Consider the following 20,578-nt stretch of genomic DNA (forward strand, 5'->3'; position numbering starts at 1 on the left):
TCATAGTAAATCATCCTACCTTAATGAATTTCAAATTGTTTATTTGGGTTCTTGCGCCATCAGTTTATTTACCTTTAAAATAAGTGTTGGAAACTGAAAAGAAATAGTGTTGCCCGACAGAACCATTGTTTTTCTCATAGTGTACATGCCTAGGTACCGAGGGATACTGGGTTACCCCATTTTCTCAAAAGAGTGTTTCCTTTGGCGGCACTAGTTAGTTTTCCCTCTTTCTAGACACCATAGCTGGTCCAAGGCAGGACGGGACTTGCTTCAAGACCATCTTGTGTAGAGCCCCAAATGGCCTGGAGAAGGCTTTGCCAAGTGCAAAGGCATTGTTATTCAGCCCTGCCTCCCACCTCCCACCTCCAAACATTCATTCCACCTCGCCGCTTACAGATTCAGTGATAAGCAGGTCATGAGTATAAATGTCGTATGGCTGACTTTCATCCTCCAGGGGACAGTAAATCTTGGTCTGGAAATTGAATTTTGGGTTAGACCAAGAATGTACCTGTCCCTAGTCTCCTGGATGATTTTGCCACAGTAGGTTTCGTGCCATCTATTATTTTCACTAATGAGAAACAGTACACTGACAATAAATTGTCCACTCTGAAATTGGCGAGAAAGGTAAAAACATGCCACAGAGAGAACAACTGGTCTACAAAGTATAAGAAGGCAAGCAGTTCTACCTAGAAAAGTACACAAAAGAGTCCTTTAAATATTCTCTAAATTCCTACTGATGCTGAAAAGCCTTCCAAACACTGCACCTTCTCAGAAAACACTGCAGACTTTACTGAAAATCGAATACATAAGCATTGCATTTCTAGCGGAAGAACATAATTTCTCCATCACACTGGGCACATCAGTTCACCTCCTACTCAGAGGAACTTCAGCAAACATTTTTGCTCCAATTACTGTTGTGTTCTACCTGCGAGGCCCATTGTTGTTTTCCCTATGTTAGCCTAATTGTGCACTTTGTAGGCCTCTTTCTTTTGCACACGTTAGTAGATAAACATGCTAGCCTTTTTGCCAAATAGTACTTTCACACGGAACAGCACAGACAGGGTCAAACAACAATACCCCTTGTTATTCCTTCTGACCAGGCACTATCACCTACAAATAACACAAGAATGCAGCTGTTGTTTATGTGCACACATCCTGTCAAATAGATGAGCAGAAAACAGACACAGGAAGGAGAAGTCTGAGACAAGAACACTGCGTCTGCGGAGATGTAGAGCGTCCATTAGTGAACGCTAAGGTACGGGGTCCGCCAGTAATCCCAGAGATCTCTGATGTATAATCATTTCACTTCATTAGCAAGGGGGGCGGGAGGGAGGGAGGTTACTCTGTCCTATAAAATGACGGCGTTTCATGATATATGGATTTTTAACCATATTCACAGTATTTTTCAGTATGCTTTTGTTTTCCAATTGTGGCACTTGTCTCTGCATTTTAGAGCACAATAGTTTAAATAAACATTCTAAACTTCCTTCGTGTCACCTGGCTATCTTACTGTGGACGAGTGAAAGGGTGTGTCCTTAAAGGGTCCAGAGTCTTGTGTTCTGAGGGTGACAATCCACTTGTTTCTCTGGTACGGTTAGGAGGACGAGGGAGGCACTATAGCTAGTCAGACTCGGGCCCATTGATACTGAGGTGGTTTGGTGACTCAGTCCCTACATACTGATGTTTTATGTTTCCAAGCATAGATCGGAATCCCTGCACCACATCGCGAGATCCTTCATGCGTGCCTCAACAAGGACTTGTCTTTGAAAATCTCTCCAGAACGGAGTTGGTTGATATCCTCTGCCCAAAATGCAACCAATATGAGGTTACTTGCGATATTCAGGGACACTTTCAGGCAGGCAAGCACCAAACTGGACGCCCTTCAGGGGTGGGTGCAATAGGCAATGGCTGAGAATCTGAAGACAGTGCGGGGAGAGAGGCTGGGGAAGTAGCTGGTACTGCAAAGACTTGCTGACGGCTTCACTGCACTGATTAAAGTACTGGCTGAGGGCTGTGTGAGGGTTAGAGTACAATGAATCTGTGTGCTGGGGAGGAGCAGTTTGGAAAGGTTAAATTATTCAACAGGTCTGAAGCAGAATGTGCTAAATTAACTCAACTCTCAGTGCTTTAGGAGCAGAAGACAGATTGGGGTTGGAACACTTGTCTTGCTCGATCTGCAGCAGAGTTTGAAACAGTCACCGCTGCATTCTTGAAACTCGTCCTGGCTGCTGCGTTACCTACCCACCATGTACATAGCCAGTACCTTCACCCCATCATTTAAATAGCATATACTCCCCAGCTAAACAAGTTAGGGCACTTATGATTTTGTGTCCCCATACTTGGCCTATGCTCTTAGTTCTCTGCATTGGTTCCCTATAAGGAACAAATATTTCAAAAGCCACATCCAAACAGCTTTTACAATTCAGCACTTTTTTTGGGTCAGGAAAATGTATTGTTACTCTGCACACACTTTGATATCAAACGTATTGTTCCCATGTCTTATAAAATAAAGACTGGTGGCAGATTCATAAGAGTGCAGGCCGCCACTCACTGGAAGGCCACAAGGATTGCATCCTCTTCTTGCTGAACTCTAGGAAAGAATGTTATGTTATGTTAAAGGTAGTGGTTAAGCGTAGGTACACCAAACGGTTTCATGGTGCTGGAGTCAAAGGGGAGGCTGCAACAATGAGAGAATTAACTAGAAATATCTAGTCAGACGCCTGGGAGAACAACCAGGTCTTAAGCTGTTTCCTAAACTGTACACAAGAAGTTACAGACCTCAGCTCTACAGGAAGCGAGTTCCAAAATTGTGGGGCCAAAAATCGTAAATCTTGGTCCCCCGTACTTCTTGCATTTGAATGGTGGGATAGCCAGAAAATTCAAATGGAAGAGCGTAGGTCAAGAGAAGGAGTATAGTGCTGGATCCTAGAAGAGATGAATGCTGGACCATTACCAGAGAGGGCTTTAAAGATGGTACATCCCAGCTTGAAGGCGCAGCGTTTAGCCACACGAAGCCTTCATCAGCGGTCTCACATGGGACCATTTGGGATGACGAAAAATGAGCCTGGCTGACTGGTTCTGCACCAGCTTAAAGCCATGTAATTGGTATGCTGGGATACCAACATACAGTGAATTGGCTTAATGAACACAGGAGATAATCAAAGCGAGGATGACCAAGGTCAGGGCTTCAGTGGTCAAGAATCTACTGAGCTTCCAAATTCTTTGCGATTGAAAGAAGCAGGAGGAGACCACTGAGCCAGTCTGGGCTTTCATACACCGATCAATACTGATCACAATACCCTAGCTCTTGGTACAGGCTGCTGTGGATGGGGGATTTCCCAGCAATGGAGGTCAAAAGTTGGAGTTCCACGGGTTGACTGACCCACCCGTAAGGATCAGCTCGGTTGTATCAGCATTCAACTTTAGTTGATTGCTATTCAGCCATTCGCAGATGAAATGCAGAGTTGGTTGAAAGTTAGACACAGCAGCTGCAGATGAATTAATAGCAAATACTAACTGAAGGTCGTCAGCGCAGTTAATGGTTCCAACCTTTCTTTCTCTCAAAGAGCAAATCAAGGGTAGGAGGTATAGGTTGAAAAGAAGGGGGTAAAGGGAGTAAAGGGAGGAGCCCTGAGGTACCCCACAGGTCAATTTCATTTTATTGGAGGAGAAGTTGGCAAGGCGAACCACTTGAAATCGATTGCTGAGAAAAGAAACAAGACACTTCAACGCCAGACCCTGGATCCCGACATTGCAGACACAGTCCATCAGGAGATCATGATCGACCGTGTCAAATTCTGTTGACAGATCAAGGAGTACAGGACCTGGGTGATACCTTTGTCAGCCCCCCTTCTAAGCTTGTCCATAACTGTAAGAATAACGGACTCCGTTGAGGTCTAAAACCTGCCTGATGAGAGTCAAGAAAGTGAGTGCACAACGAAGGAACTGAGGCAGTTTGCTACATGAGCTTCTAAGATTTTGCCTAAGTAGAGCAGCAAGGAGATGGAACGATAGTTTCTAAGGACTAGAGGGTCTGAGCTAGGTTTCTTTAGGATCGGAACAATTTCCACACTTTTGAATATATTAGGGACTATACCCAGCTAAGAGAATTGTTCAGGAGTGAAAGAGGGGGTCTGGGCAAGTGAGAAAGGCTTCCCGTAGAATGTGAGGGGGACAGCTATCAGTAGCGGAACCGGAACCAGCATTTTTAAGCAAATCAAAGAATACCTCCCTTGAGATCAGAGGAATTTGATCAAGTAGAAGTGGGGTTTTGTGTATGAGCGGAGAAAACGTAGAAGAAGTACAAGTAGGGATGCTTGCCTTAATAGGGGCAATGTTGTCAATAAAGTAGGAGTTGAGAGAGTCACATAAGGATTGCGAAGGGACAGGGTTCGCCAAGACTATCTGGTTTAGCAAGCTCGTCTACTATAGAGAAAATATCCTGGGGCTTATTTGCCGAATTTAAGATTTTCATGGAGAAGTAATCCGCCTTAGTTTGTAGAATAGGGTTTTTATATTCTTTAAGATGAGTTAAGAATATAACCTTTTTATCTGAAGAATAGTGGCGTCTCCAACTACGTTCTGCTTGCCTTAAAGCAAGTTTCTTTGATTTTAAAACGTCAGAGAACCAACGTTGGGCGTCATGGGGCTCATGAACTTGGTTTTCCTGATAGGAGTAACACTATCACTGGCAGATTCAAACCATGTCTTAATACTTTGTGCCTGATTGTGTCGGTCGGTGAGCTGTCGGGACGTGGCAGTTAACAATGAGCAAAATTCGGCAATATTTGCACGCCTCCAGTTTCTAGCCAAATGATTTTCAGTTTGTGGGGGTTTTGGTACAGAGAACACAGTAGATAATAAATGTAATAAAATGATGGTTCAACCAAGTACAAGGAGAGATCAATAACAGAGATTTTCAAGTTAGATGTCCAAACTTGGTCTAAAATGTGTCCTTTTATATGGGTAGCTACATTCACATGCTGGGTACAATTCATTCCAGAGAAAAACCTGCCATTTCAATAGAGATGGCACTCTCCCGTGCATTGTTGGGCCAATAATTAAAATCTCTGATTATGAGAATTCTAGTATGGTTAATAACTAGATGGGAGATCATTTCGCCTAGTAGCTGGGGGAATGTAGGCATGTGATAAGGGGGTCTATAAAATAAGGCGCTAATAAAAGAGGACTGAGGAGATTCAAATTTTAAAACTAGGCTGTCAAGTGAGGGTAGGCCTGTAATCCCCAGTGAGGTGAACTGAAGTTCTTGATGGATAATGGCTGCAACCGACCCCCCACCCCCCACCCCGGCTTTACCTGAGGTCCTGTTTGCCTGAAGGATATAATAGCTATCAGGGACTGCGGCTAGAATAGCAGGGACAGACTCTTCAGTAAGCCACGTTTCAGTAAGGAGGAAAATATCCGATTTCTCAGAATCTAATAGCTGAAATATTTCAAGCTGGTGTTTCACCATTGAGCAAGTGTTCAAGTAGCTAATTGTGAGTCCCTTAAGCTCCTGTTGCTCGGGGTGGCTAAGTCTGGCGAGCTCATTTCCTTAAAATCACCCTCCAGGCAGGGAGGTCTGTCAACTCAAACCCAGAAATGCAGAGGGGTCTTGATTCGATGCAACAGGAAACATTATATATTCACTCTATAAGAAATGTCATCATACATAACAGAAAAATTAAGGACCCCAGCTTGCTTCCACCAGGGGTCTGAATAGTGAACTTGTAAGCATGCAGCACTTAAAGACTCTATTTACTCACCTGAGGGCCTCTCAGCACTTTCCGTCCTCCGACAGTCCGGGCGGTCAATTAATTGAATCTCTTCCTCATCTTTTATGGCGAAGGAAATAATGTCATGTCCTGAAATATACACAGTTTTATGTGCTGTACCGGAAATATATATAAACATTCTTAAGTGCTGAACATGAAATATACACATACAGTTTTAAGTGCTGTACCTGAAATATGCACAAACACTCCTAAGTGCTATAGAACACGTATACATACTTGTCATTAAACAGTGTGGACTGCCTATGCAATAGAGTGGAGTGAGTCTGGGGCTGCAGAGTCCCCAGTCCCAGATCTATCAAAAGCCCTAATGTCAGATGCATTACAGTGTGCAAGTTTATTAAAGGACATTATCGAGGGGGATACAGGCAGTGTTAATGACCTGTACATTTCGACTGGAGGATGTTATCAGTGGCTGGGTTGCACTAAGAGACTCAATCGATAGCACATTACATGTCTAGTAAACATTCTTACCAAGGGTGGAAAGTGTAGAGAGCCCGAATCAATAGCCACGTACATGCCTTCCAAAGGGCCTCAGCAAGCGTAGAAGGTACACAGAGAATTATGAATTATGTTCTACTCACCAGCGGGATGCACTGAGCGATACAACCACTAGCCCTGCACATGTCTACTGCAGAGTTATAACAGGGCTTGGAGATTGAAAGGGTATCAATGACCATGTGCACGTCCACTGCAGAGGAGAGGTGTGGTGCAGCGACCAGGGCAGCTGACTTCGGAGCACAGGGCTCATGGTTCGATTCCCGGCTCCTGCGGCAGCTCAGCTCAGCAGCATGTGACTCTGGGCAATAGCTCACTTCATTTCCACAACGGCCCCCAGCGCCTTGAGACACGTAAGGGTGAGTAGTTTGCGCTTTACAAATACGGATTTATTTATTTAACCCCTTCGCAGAGGGGGTAATTCCCCCGCTGTGCTGGGGGACAGGGGGCGCGCACAGCGCCCCCATGCTCATGGCGAGCTCTGCTCGTCATGAGGCATGGCGCTCCTGTGCTCATGACTAGCTCAGCTCGTCACGGCCACACCCGTTTTCGAGGAACGTTCAGCACAGCAGGGGAATTATCCCCGCGTGCGAGTGTTCCACGGCTCATGACGAGTTCAGCTCATCATGAGCACACGAGCACCGTGCCTCATGAGGAGCTGAGCTCGTCATGAGCACGGAAAGAGTTAAGGGTATCAACGACCCTGTGCACGTCCACTGCTGAGTCGTACCAGGGCTGGAAGATAGTAAGGGTATCAACGACCCTGTGCACACCCACTGCAGAGCCGTACCAGAGTTGGGAGATAGGTTATCAACGACCCTGTGCACGTCCACTGCAGAGTCGTACCAGAGCTGGGAGCTAGTAAGGCTATCGACGACCCTGTGCACGTCCACTGCAGAGTCGCACCAGGGCTGGGCGATAGTATGGGTATCAACGACCTTGTGCACGTCACCTGCAGAGTCGTACCAGGGCTGGGAGATAGTAAAGGTATCAACGACTCTGTGCACGTCCACTGCAGAGTCGTACCAAGGCTGGGAGATACTAAGCGTATCAACAACCCTGTGCACGTCCACTGCAGAGCTGTACCAGAGCTGGGAGATAGTAAGGGAATCAACGACGTGTGCACGTCCACTGCAGAGTCGCACCAGAGCTGGAATACAGTAAGAATATCAACGACCGTGTGCACGTCCACTGCAGAGTCGTACCAGAGCTGGGAGATAGTAAGGGTATCAATGACCCTGTGCATGTCCACTGCAGTGTCGTACCAGGGCTGGGAGATGGGAAGGGTATCGATGACAGTGTGCAGTGATACACATTTGTTTATATCGGATAGATTGTTTTTGTATCATCCATTCCTTGTTTACATAGTACATTTATAAAGATATAAATTGTACACAAATCAATTGTTGCAATACATTATAAAACAATCAGTTCTCGCATGACTGTTAAATATCTGTGTCCATAATACATTTATAAAGATATAAATTGTACACGAATCAATTCTTATAATACACTATAAAACAATCAGTTCTCGCATGGCTCTAAACATCAGGAAGCCATGTAAATTTATTTTATTTATTTCGATTTATATAGCGCATTATCACCCAGGGGTCTCTAAGCGCTTACTTTATAAACAACTTATAAGTCAATAATCTTTTATGAAAGATGGGGAAGGAAGAATCAATATACCATCTGTGGGAATCTGAGTCTCGCGATGGTAAAAAGAAATGTTATTCTCCCCAAGTACAGGTATTCGGGTGGAATGGATGTCCACACGCAGAGTGGAGGCAACCGGCACCCTCAAGGAAACTGCGCAGACTGCATATGTAGATGTATGGTCCCCGATCCAAGTAGAGGCACCGCGCCTCCTTCTACCGGCAGCATGAAAAAATGATTGTGTTATTAACGGGTGCAGGTTTTGCACCTTTTATTGTAAGAATTTTATGGCAGTAACACATTGACTTGAATAGGACTCTTTTCTCCACTGGCAACCAGTGTAAGTCTTCCAGGGCTTTCTTTGTAGAAGCTCTTCTGGGGAGACTCAGTACCAACCGGGCTGCCGCATTTTGCACCACCTGTAATTTGGCTAGCCCCTTTTTTGGTGCTCTCAGATACAGTACGGTCCCATAGTCCAATTGGGAAGTCACCAGGGCATGCACTATGGTTTTCCTTGCATTGGGTGGTAGTAGGTCCAGAATTTTTCTCAGAATTTTTAAAGTGCCAAAACATTTACCCACTACTTTCCGTATTTGGGCATCAAAAGACAATTTAGGGTCGAACCAGACTCCCAAATTTTTTACTTCCGTTTTGGGAGTAGTAACTTGGCCCAATGTTTCCGGCCACCATGCAGCGGACTATATATTCGGTGCTTTGCCCATTATCATTACCTCCGTTTTATTCCTGTTTAACTTCAGGCAGAGATTGGACAGCCATTTCGCTACCCCTTCTAAAAAACTAGTAAAATTGAGCGCTGTCTGTTTGTTGTTTCCCGATAATGTCACAATCAGCTGAGTGTCATCAGCATACGATACGATGGTAACATGATGTTTTTCCACTAGCTCTGCCAGTGGTGCCACATATAGATTAAATAGCGTGGGACTCAATATTGATCCCTGGGGCAATAAGATACTCTTAGATAATTGTGATTGCTGTAAGACTTGAAAACTACATGACGAGAGGAAGGATGCCCTCCAACGTAATGTAATACCTTCTACACCACATTCCTCTAGTCTGTGCAAAAGCAGCCCATGGGAGACGGTATCGAAAGCTGTACTTTGGTCTAACAGGATCATTGCAGCTGTCTGCCTCATCCACAAAGCGACTCATTGTGTCCGTAGCCAGGAGCAGAGCTGATTCAGTAGACTGCTTGGTCTATTGATTTTTTTTTTCAACTGACAAACTATCGCTTGTTTCCAGCTAGTAGGAACTTCTCCCTTCTGGAAGGAGGCTGTAATTAGCTCAGAGATGTATAGCATGATAAGATCTGCTCCCATCAATAGTTGTTCCGGACGGGCTGGATCTCGTGGGAAGCCAGATTTAATTCCTTTGGCGATAGTTTTTAGTTCATCTAGTTCTAACATTTTAAATTCATTGAGCATTCCTCCTGCGAATTTCTTCTCCTTCCTAGGTTCTAAGGGGCACATGCATCAATGGAAAATGCATTCGCAAATGGTGCGAATCGCAAAATTCGTCCGTTTGCGAATGCAATTCCATTTTTTGGGATGCATTAACATTTTTGTAATTTTCGCAATTTAAGAAATCGCAAAATTGCGATTTCTTCAATTGCGATTGCATGTAAGGAATCTCAAATTGAGATTCCTTAAATGCAATGCATCAAAATTTAAAAATGTGCGAATTCGCAAATAAGGGGAGCAAATTACCATGAAGTTGACCTTCATGGTAATTTGCGAAAACTTTGAAAAATGCACTAAAGTGCATTTTTCAAAGTTCCATTTTACACACACACATGCCCTTGGGGCATGTGAGTGTGCAAAATGTATTTCTAAGCAGATTTCAGGGGTGCAACAGGGTGTCCTTTGGACACCCCTGCACCCTTGAAATTGCATTCTTAATTTGCGAATTTCTATTGGTGAATTGCAAATTAAGAATGTCTTTCCATTCATTCCTATGGGCCTCTAGGCCCATAGGAATGGATGGGGAGGTATTCCTTAATTGCGATTCTCAATTAGAGAATCGCAATTAAGGAATTTTAAAAAAATCGCTATTTTTATAGCGATTCCTTGATGCATTGCAGTTTGCAATTCCTTAATTGCGATTCCTTATTTTTCGCAATTAAGGAATCGCAAAATGCAATATTGATGCACGTGCCCCTAAATTCTTCCCCTGGCATGCTTCTGCTGGGAAGACATTATATATTTTTGCCACCTTCTCTGCAAAGGATTCGGCATTTTTATTGCATTTTTCTACTGAGGGCGTTTCTTCATCTTTTTGATTTTCATAGGATTTGAGCTACTTTAATATACAAAACATTTCTTTGGAGGAACTCCTCGCTCTTTCTATTTTTTCCGTGTAAAACTACTTGTTTTCTTAATTAATGTATGATTTTTTTTTAGTTCTTTTTTATAACAGTGCTTGGCCTGGTTACAAAACAAATTGCGCCAAGCCCGCTCCAGCTTCTTACACTCTTTCTTTGTTCTAGCAAGAGTTTCATTATACCATGGTGCTGATGCCTTCTGTCTCTTGGGATTCTTAGTACTCCATGGTGCTATCGCATCTGTTACCCATTTCTCGAACTGGGTGTTGGCAATATTTATATCCGTACCTAATATTGGTTTATTTTTTGCCAGTGCCTGTGAAAAGGAACTGTGATTAAAGCCGGCCCATTTCCTGTATGTGGCTATCGGCCCTGGTCCCTCTACCCTTGAACTGAGCATGGGTATTGAAAAAGGGATTAGGTAGTGGTCTGTCCTAGGGATAGGCCATGGTGTTTCCACTTCTATTTCCTTTTAGTTAGTAAATATGGGATCAAGAATATGGCCCTTTTGACGTCTTGCTGTTTTCACCTGTTGAATAAGGTTCATTGCCATAAGATCCATACATAGGGATCGGGCTTCCTTGTTCTCTTTGTTATTGAAGTGAAAGTTCAAATCGCCAAATATAAAGAAATGTTTATAGCGTAAGGCTGGTTGGACCGTCCTTTCTCCTAAGCTTGTTATAAATTGGGCAGCTGGGCCTGGTGGACGGTATTTTAGGAAGCCTGCTATGGTCATATCATCAGCCGCTGAGATTCTAAAGAGGAGGTCTTCACAGTGTTCTATGTTTGCTTCCAATACACTTCACTTCAAGGAGGATTAATGAATTATAGCAAATCCCCCTCCTCTTTGTTCCCTATCTTACCTTTGTATCTCTTAACCCTCCGGGAGTGCGTCTAAAATATCAGGATCAGAGCTGTCATTTAGCCAGGTCTCTGTTAGAAATAAAGTATCTGGATGTCGAAGCTGACGAGCGAGCCATAGTTCTTCGAGCTAGTCGGTCCCAAATCGTCTTCTTGGAGCGGAAAGAGGCACAAGCGGAACAGTCTTTGGCCTCGTGTCCTGTGAGAGGCAAAGGTTGCACACCTCATGTAGGTCTGTGTGGGGAAACTTCGACCCACATCGAGGACACTTCTTGATTGGTGTCCTTTCCATGAGCCAGAGAGTAAGGCCTAGGAAGGCCCGAAGTCCTTCGTTGACAACCGGAATCGAAGACTTCGAAGTGGTGAAGAATCACGTCCATGTGGAGCGCGATCGAAACAATACCGTCAAACTGGGTGAGGATTGGGCGCCGAAGGAAATTCGGTTCCAAACCGGAGTGAAGGAAACACATCTGAGCCCGATGGCGGAAAAAAACAATCTGAGGATGGAGCCGATGCCCATGCGCAATGTGGTCCAAAGGAGGAGTCACCTATCTCGTGACTTCTAAAGAACTTTTCAGGACAACAACAAACTAAAAACATCCGGACCCAACACTAGGTGGCGATCTATGCCCAGTGTGTAATCTGCAGCTCATATGCCTCGAACATAACGTATCTGGATGTTTTCCTTATAGAATATCATAAATCTCATATTTATGTTTAGCCAGTTTAATAGCAACTTCCTAGCCTGTTTCTTGGAGTGATACCTGCTCGTTAGGTTATAATTACAATGTGCACATTTTAATGGCTTCCTGTCAACATTCACATTGTTTTTGCATTTTGGTCAGAAAGGCTTATCCAGTCTACATAAATCCTCCCCTGAATATTTCATTCTCTTCTGGTGCTCCAGACCTGCAGGGGGTCTGGGCCCTGGACCCGGTCTGGCAGTTTGCTGCTGTAAGGGGAGTACGGCAGTTTTTAAAAACCCATCTAAAATCAGTGGAGTTAAAAACAGGTAATGTGCAAAAAGCAAATTTGAAGCGAGTGCAACAAGTGTCAGAAATGTCTGCTTACTTTCGCGGTGTCCGCTGCGCGTTCTGTGAAAATATCATTGGATTGAGGAGAAGAGTTTGCTGTGATGATTTCTATCAGCTGGCGTATGAACATGATATTTTTGCCTGGCGGGTGGTAAAATGTGTGAAGTTTGCAAAGTTGGTTATCTATAGATCTTAGAAACAGACCGAGGTATTCACATGACTCGAGGGGGTCTGAATGTAATTTCATAATGTCAGCCCTATGTATACAGGCGATCCCTCCATCCATTATGTTTAGCCTGTCAAGTCTGACAATGCTGTGGTTCGTGGGGACTAAAAGATCAAGACATGGGGAGGATAATTCCGAAAGCCATGTTTCTGTTAGGATAGTTACGTCTATTTCCTGGTTTAAGATGCGTCGGCTATGTCTGCGGCATGTTTATTTATGTTGATATATCAGAATACTCCGTTGCTTTTTCTCATTTCTCTCACACACAGGCACAGACCACAGAATCAGTGCAGGTAATCTGTCTATTTCTGTACACCCTCGTGGGCCTTGATCACTTTACAAACGCCACAGCATCAATTCGACCATTTTAAAGTGCCTTGTGCAAAGTGCAAAAAACACAGTCGTATACATAGAAAAAACAGTTAACATTTGTCTTTTTGCATCTTTTGTTTTTTGATTCATGGTTTTTTTTTCTCATTATTTTATCGTTTACAAATCATATTTTCGCAATTTATAACACAAATGATAGTTGATCACCTATTGTTATTTAAATACACTGTTTAAAACTTCACATTGCCAATACTATATCTATACAAGTATATATCGTGTGGGGATTCGGGATATGGATGTCGTGCAAATAAAATGAATTCCATAAACTATGTATAGCCATATATAACTATGTTTTTTGTCCCTTCTTTGCGGTTTGTGGTATCAATCACAACAATGATTCTATGGGATTGATTTTAAATGCTCCTATAGCATAGTTATTTTTCTATGTAAACATTAGTACCGCTTAAAGTGCAAGTGCTAAAAATATATTATAAAGTGAATGTGCTTTGTCAACTCCAGCAATATATAAAGCGCTAAAATTGGTTTGTTCTTGATATGAAAACAGTTTTTTCCCTCTGAATGGGTTTTCGCAGCTGTATGATCATTGGTTCAGTTCACAATAAATGTATAAATACATAGTTGTCTTCATCATTCATTTGTTTGGACATTTGCATTGCAATTTATCAAATCAATCATTTTCATGATCTCGAGTGTGTGGGTAACTTATTCCTCCAGTCTTTACTCAATACTTACACAATCTATTCAATTTATCGATACCACTACAGGCCGCAAAGTCATTAATGTTATTGTAATTAATACTGATTTTAAAATATTAATTTCATTCGATGTCATTGTTTTTGGAGGCAAGTATAAAGATCTTCTGTTGTATTGAGACCACCTGGGGGTTTGGACTCTAACTCTAAAATGTAGCGTGTTTCCAATTTGCGTAGAGTGTTCTCCCTGTTACCCCCTCTCCTACTTGGTGGCACAGCGCCAATGAGGTAATATGAGAGGTATTCTACATTTGAGTTGGAGTTGTCTTTAAAATGAAGTGCCACGGGATATATGGCGTCTTGGTAGGCGATTGCCCTCATGTGTTGGAGTATTTGTTTGTGGGCTTGTAGCTTAGTGCTGCCTATATATCGTAATCAAAGGAACACTCCAACACATAAGTAATGTGGTCCGTTTTACATGTCAGTATTTTGGTGATTTTACGTTCCTGGTTGCCGAAGGGGGTCATGAAAGTTGTTTTGTTTAAGCCATGCTGGCAGGCTGCCGGGTTTGGCGATTTCCTTGATGATGGATGTAGGAAAGTAGGATCTGCTTTTATGGTCACCCCCACTTTTTGCTTGATGTAATGCTGCTTCTGACTAGTCTGCCTGGGATCCTGCTGATCAGGACCCCAGTCTATCTGCTTTCTCACCTAAATTGTTATGGTAAGTACATAGGTACATCCCAGATTGGATACTGGGGTACCCTTATAAGTCCTAGTATATGGTACTAAGGAACCCAAGGCCTAGGTACCCCAGAGGTCCCCCATAGGCCGAAGCATGTATTATGTCACCTAAGGGAGACCATTCAAACTATCACTACAGGCCTGCCATTGCAGCCTGTGTACGCTGGTGCTGGCACCACTTATGAAAGATATAGGTTTCCCTATATACAAGGTCCCTGCACTTAAAACCCATAGTTCACCCCTACAGCAAGCTCGAAACTGGCTGTAACGAACGCTGTCGTGTTTGGTATCAAACATGTTGGACTCATACCCCCACACCGTAAACGGTGAGAGAGGTATGATTCGAAGCACTGTAAAGGCCCTCCGTTAGGTCCTCAGTGCTCCTGGTACCAGTCTTCTAGAACCAGACAGAAAACTATGGCTACTGCCGACCAGAGACACGATTCTACCCTCCTGCTGCTGAGCCAAGCTCAAGCAGAGGAAGGCAGAACAATAGGTTTCATGTCACAGGGAGGTGTGAACACCTCCCAGACAGGGTTTAGTGTATTGGGGCAGGGTGGGAGGGCTTGCCAGCGCCTCATAGTCTGCTTACAGGGCACATTTGGTGCCCTCCGTGCATACTCCAGTTCAAACAAGTTCAGGGAGCCGTTGGCTCTTGCTCTGGTGCTAAACTGGACAACGGACAGGGGAGTATCCTTAGGGAGGGACCCCTGTATCATCCCAACCCTTCCCTTAGGGCACTTAAGGGCTTACCTCAAGGTGGGTCCCTAGATTTGTCGTGGGACAAGATACAATTCAGACACCACTTCAACTTCGACAATCTGGGCACTCTGGACTTCGCGCTGGGCATCAAGGCTGCAACTAGGAAGACTCCTGCTGCTCCTGATCTCGTCGCCCTGTAACATCCGTACCTGTGCACCATACAGGAACCTTCCAATGCATGTGGGCATCCAAGACACCTGAAGGAATCTCCCTTGAAGTGAAGGAGTCACTTCCCTGCATCTGCAGGCACCGAAACTAAGCCGACCGATCTGCTGATCCTGGGCTCCTATGGAGTCCAAAAGGCTCAACAGCACAGGTCGTGGTTCTTCACATCCCTCAAGGCCTGCCCTGTCCTCTCACCAAGTTTGAGGCCAGAGTCCCTCGTCGGAGTCGCATAAACGGTACCCCTGTGCCACCACTTCGACTAGCAGTTGAACAGGCTTATTGGCATCCTTCCACTAAGATCTCCGGCCTCCAAGTAGCTCCAACCTCAAGCATCCTCAGTGACCAAGATCTACGTCCTCACCGCATCATTTGCACTGTGGGCCTGCATCTTTGGTGAGCTGCTAGAGGTCCTCTGCAACTCCAGTGCCTCCGGCCTGTGGGTTCTCTTGAGGGTCACTTTTGAATTCTTTTGGGCTCCCCCGATTGCTCGGCGCATGGCCTGACTTCCCTGCTTGTGGCGAGTCTTCTGGACCTTGCTGGTCCAGACATTGCACCTTCTTGGCCTTCCACGTTGTTTGCAGTTGCCAAGGCTTGTTGGTGCTCCCGCCGGACACAGACCCCTCTACTCTCTACTTCAGACGTTGGACAGCTCGTGTACGTCTCCTGGTTTTCCACACTTCCACAGCGTTGCCTGGTCCCCACAGCTGCAGTTCCAATGTCACCGTCAACTCTTTTACAGCACCCGACATTGGTGCGCATTAGTCTTCTGTGCCTCCTGGTCACTTCCAAGTTGCATGGACTCTGTCCCCTCTGCTTTCAGGTACTCCTCGACTTGAATCCACCTTTGGGTCCCACCGGACACTTTCCTCTTGCCCAGCAGAGGCACTTTCCTGAAGTCCTCCATTGGGTTTGACGGCGGTTCCCGACACCACTTCACACTTATGCACCGGGCTCCCCTAGGGCAGGCATCCTGGTTCCCAAGGTATCCACGGATGGGTTGGCTCTCCAACCTTTTGTCTTCCACTGGATTTATTCTGGGTCCACGACTTACACGTTTATTTGTACGGAAAATGCGGTCATGTTCCCACACTGCACATGACCTCTGTGGGGCTCCTAGATACTTTGTGGCTTTGATGAGGAGGTGATGTGCTGTGGTGGCTGCTCTGTAGGCGGTGTGTGTTTCAGAAATATTGAAAGTCAGGGATGTGAACAAAGAGGGTTGATCCAGAAGACAACTACAAGACAATAGGATTGCCATGTAACCCTTTTTCGCTGCAGTTTTACACATTTCACCCACCTTGGCCAGTCATGTGCAATCAGAATGACTTGTGCTCGGCCCTGGCACATTTTCCTCAACAATTGAGGATCGAAGGGAATGGGGTGGTGTGGAGAGGGTGCATAGTGAAGTGGAAAATTCCACATCAACCATCAACCAAAACACATCCCCAAAAACTCCCTGTAATGGAAACTGTGGGCAGTGCACATTGTCGTGAGTGACAATAAGGTTCCCTTGAGGCGTGCATCACAGAACGATGGCATCTTGAGCCACCTCCAACTACTCAGGCAGTCAGCTCTCATTTTCAATAAGCCTGCCGGATGGTTGATACTAGGCAGACTTCATGCACTTGCACCCAGGGCCAGAGTGTTCGAGCTACATGGCATAGAAGATGCAGCCCAACTCCTCCCTACTTGTTCACAGTTATCCCATCTGTCAAGATCTGGACAGATTGACCACGAAGGGAAGGCAGGAAAGCTTTCAAGGATAGGTGAATCATCCGCAGTTATAGTACATTGATTTGCAAATCTTGCGGTACCAGGAAACAGAGGCCTCTGTCCTCAAGAACCTCCTTAAGTTGGAGGAGTCGGTTACTACAGTGACCACTAAAGGTGGAGGGCAAACGGGTTTGCCTTGTGCCAGGTTCTCATCTACCGACCACCAGGGCAGACCAGCAGCAGCATTCAAGGGAAATCTGAAGATTGACAGATGATCCCGGTGTTGGCCCCACAGCATACAGTGGCACAACTGAAGAGCCTTCATGGACAGGAAGAACCATCAGGACTGAAACTTAATCTACCTCCCGTCCCAAAGCATCGGAATCATATCCCAAATGTCCCAGGTCAGCTGTGAAGGAGAGGAAAGCATGTAAAGCAGTTGGTTCCAATACTGTCCCTTTGATCAGGAGGCTCTAAGACATGGGTACTCGCTAACATTTTCCCGGGAGCCAAAAAGTTAGGTCTGTGATGTGACCGAGATAAGCACGGACGCCAGTGGGGTGGCAGTCTTGGTCTATGTGTGGAGGGCACATTATTGGCAAGTGATGCTGCTGACCACGGGGCTGACGGTCAAGGTCAGGAGGGCCGCATGTCAAGGTCAGGAGGGCCGCATGGGACTCCCGGGCTGTGCTTTGCGTATCAATGCTCTAACAGGTCTCTAAGTGGTACTTGATAGTTTGAATAATAAGACTAAGTTGGGAACACCGAGATTCTCGATCTGTGCAGGTGTACCGCAACCAACTTGGTGAAGACAGAGGGTGCCAATGTTATTCCAAACAGGAGGATCACGAACAGGTAGTGGGTGATGCCTACCACAAACTGCAGGCACTGCACGCATATCTGCAGGTTGGTACATATAAGTATGTGTCCAGTTCAGGGACACCATCCAGTCGTCTGCTTCCAGTGAAAAAACTATCTGATCCAGGATCAGCAGCTTGAAATGTTCTTTGCATGAGTAAAAGTTAAAGATCCTGAGGGTCCATGAGCAGACACAGACCGCCATCCTTCTTAGGAAACAAGAAGTATCAAGAATAGCTCCTTGTCCAACTTCCTGCACTGGAACCAACTTCACAGCTCCTTTTGTAAAAGAGTCGCCCTCTCCTGTTGGAGAATCGGAGTGTGGTCTTCTGACTGAAGGAACTGATGTGAGAGATATGGAGAGGGGCCTGTTGGAAGCCCCCCGTAGGACGCAGTGGTCTGTTGTATAGGTCTTCCAGGAATGCAGAAAAGAGGACACCCTCCCTCCATCCGTCTGCGCGTGTTCCCTTTTGGAAGAAGTAAAGTGGCTTTTCCGTGCCTGCAGGGGAGGACCAGGAAGAGGGTTACTGGGTGTTCTGCCTTTGCCTCTGCAGTGCCTAGGAGACTGGTGTGGATGTTGGGTGAGCTGCTGTCGGTGAATCTATGCATTGCCTGTGAAAGACATAGGCGGGAGATGCCAGTCCCAAAGATCGGGCCGGCCTTCTTCCAGTCTTAACCTGCCCTAGGGCAGAATCCACTCAGTTGCTGAATAGTCAAGAGCAATCATCTGACATATGCGCATGTGACTGGATTGCACTTTCCCTTAGAAGCACAGGGAGTGCAAAGAACGCCTTTTTAGGAAAACTGTGGACCCCATAGCCTTGGTCACAAAGTCCTCTAATGAAGAGGGGAAGAGTGAACCCTCGTTTGTAGCTAGAGAACTTGAGGGAAGTGAGGGAGAGGACCCAGACAAAAAAAAGGTAAATATCTTGACTATCTACCCTAGGAGCTTTCCTCTTTAATGATGGGGTGGTAATGATAAAGTTAAAAATAGACTGGATGTGCAGGAGAGATTATTTCTCCTACATCCAGCCCTTTCCTGCATCCTCACTTCCCTGCAAAGTATTCTCAATACATCGAGGGCATGCCAGCCATAAGAGGATTCTTTCGCGAGAGCAGGGCGACTAATGACTAAGCACGACTCTCAAGGGGGTGAACAAAGTCATCCCATATGTTTCTTAAAAATGTCACGGTCCTGAATTCGAGTATACTTCAGGTCTCAAAATTAGGGTATTTACTTGCACAGAGGACACATATGTTTTTTTGTTAGCCTCACTTTTGTCACGTTTGCTTTATGTGGTTGTTATATTTGTTTGGGAGAAATCCAATGTAGATGGCCCACTCTTATTCCCCCGAATCCTGCATGTGGGGGGTTCATTTGTACTGCGGGTGATGTATTGCCAAAACTGAAAAGAAATCTCAACTTTTGGCAAAAAAAGTCCACCTTGGTCCTCAAAGTCACTTAGCCTGGGTGCTGTAGAACTGCTGCACCAAGAAAGCCCGATGCTCCCTCACTTGATGAGCTGAAGTAATCGTAACAAGGAACACAGTCTTCAGAGTCAGGAGATGTAATGGGCAGCATTGCATTGGCTCAAAGGGAGTACAGATAGGAAAGTCAGGACCAACTTGAGATCGCAGAGTGGCATCATAGAGGGTTTGGGGTAAACGGGTGTTGAACCTTTTAAAAACCCTCATCACAACAGGTGATTTAAAAAAGGATAGCTTCTCCGGCAAACACAAAACACCCGAAAGGGCTGACAAATTACCTTAAAAGGTGTCCACTGCAAGTCCATGATGGGCCAAAGATGCTTGTTTCCGGTCCAGGGAGGACCTGGCTTGACAGTTCGGTCTGGACTGCTCCCATGAGCCACAGGTTCAAGACTGATTTGCATATGGCTGGGTCTAAACTGGGGTGGTGTGGTGAGCAAAAGAACGATGGATTTAACCCAGATCTTTTGATTGGAGAGAATGTTTGCATTGTCAGCATTCTGTCCATCGTTTGTTTGCGTACCACTTTTCACCCTAAGTGTGGCAGGGTATGCCCAGACGTGGGTCCCTTGCTCACTGTGCCACTGGATTCAAGCTAGCCTGGCTGAAGAAGGGTGACATACCCTGAAACCGGTCCCAGGATGCTAGTTTCCGGTCCAGGGAGGACCTGGCTTGACAGTTCGGTCTGGACTGTTCCCATGAGCCACAGGGTCAAGACTGATTTGCATATGGCCAGGTCTAAACTGGGGACCATGGGGAGCAAAAGAACAATGGATTTAACCCAGATCTTTAGACTGGGGGAGAATGTTTGCATTTTCAGCATTCCGTTCATCATTTGTTTGCTGTAACACCTTTCGCCCAAAGACAAAACAAAAAATCATCCATCCAACTATTTTGTTTGTAACGGGTCAGTATTGCAGGCACACCAGGCCACAAGTTTGTACAAGCACCTGGCATAATTGGACTTTGTGGAGGGGTGCCGTGCAACAAGGATAACATCCATAACCTCAGGAGGAAGATCGAATGCATTTAACTGCCGCTGCTCAATCTCCACGCATGGAGTAAAGATTGTGCAGCCCTGGTTAAGAAATTTACCCTCATGCTGTAACAGAAGATCCTCGCAAAGCAAGATGCCTGACAGGGGGACACTCTCCTAGTCCAATCCGGAGTCATTAAGATGACTTGTGCTTGATCTTCTTCAGAATTGTGAGCGAGAAAGTTAGAGGGTGGGAAGGCATACAGAAGTCGCATGCTAGGTATTTGTCTCCAAGAGAGACAGCCTTCTTGGAAACTCCAGTGCATAGAAGAGTTTACTCTGCACGTTCTTAATATTGCTAAAACTATCTAGCCGAAGTACTCCCCATTGTTGGAAGATGCCCTGTGCCACCTCGGGGGAACCGC

At 45.3% G+C, this 20,578-nt stretch overlaps 1 protein-coding gene across 1 annotated transcript in view; it reads right to left on the bottom strand.

Annotated features, from left to right (window-relative positions):
• LOC144822045 (uncharacterized) overlaps window positions 1-20,578 on the bottom strand; it is a 121,808-nt gene that overhangs the window by 33,535 nt on the left and 67,695 nt on the right. The window contains exon 6 of the mRNA XM_078679113.1: window positions 5,766-5,864. Within this exon, the coding sequence (XP_078535239.1) occupies window positions 5,766-5,864 (99 nt within the window). The remainder of the gene's footprint in view (window positions 1-5,765; window positions 5,865-20,578) is intronic.

This window comes from Lissotriton helveticus, chromosome 3_1 (genome assembly GCF_964261635.1).
Source record: "Lissotriton helveticus chromosome 3_1, aLisHel1.1, whole genome shotgun sequence".
In the NCBI taxonomy this organism is placed as follows: domain Eukaryota; kingdom Metazoa; phylum Chordata; class Amphibia; order Caudata; family Salamandridae; genus Lissotriton; species Lissotriton helveticus.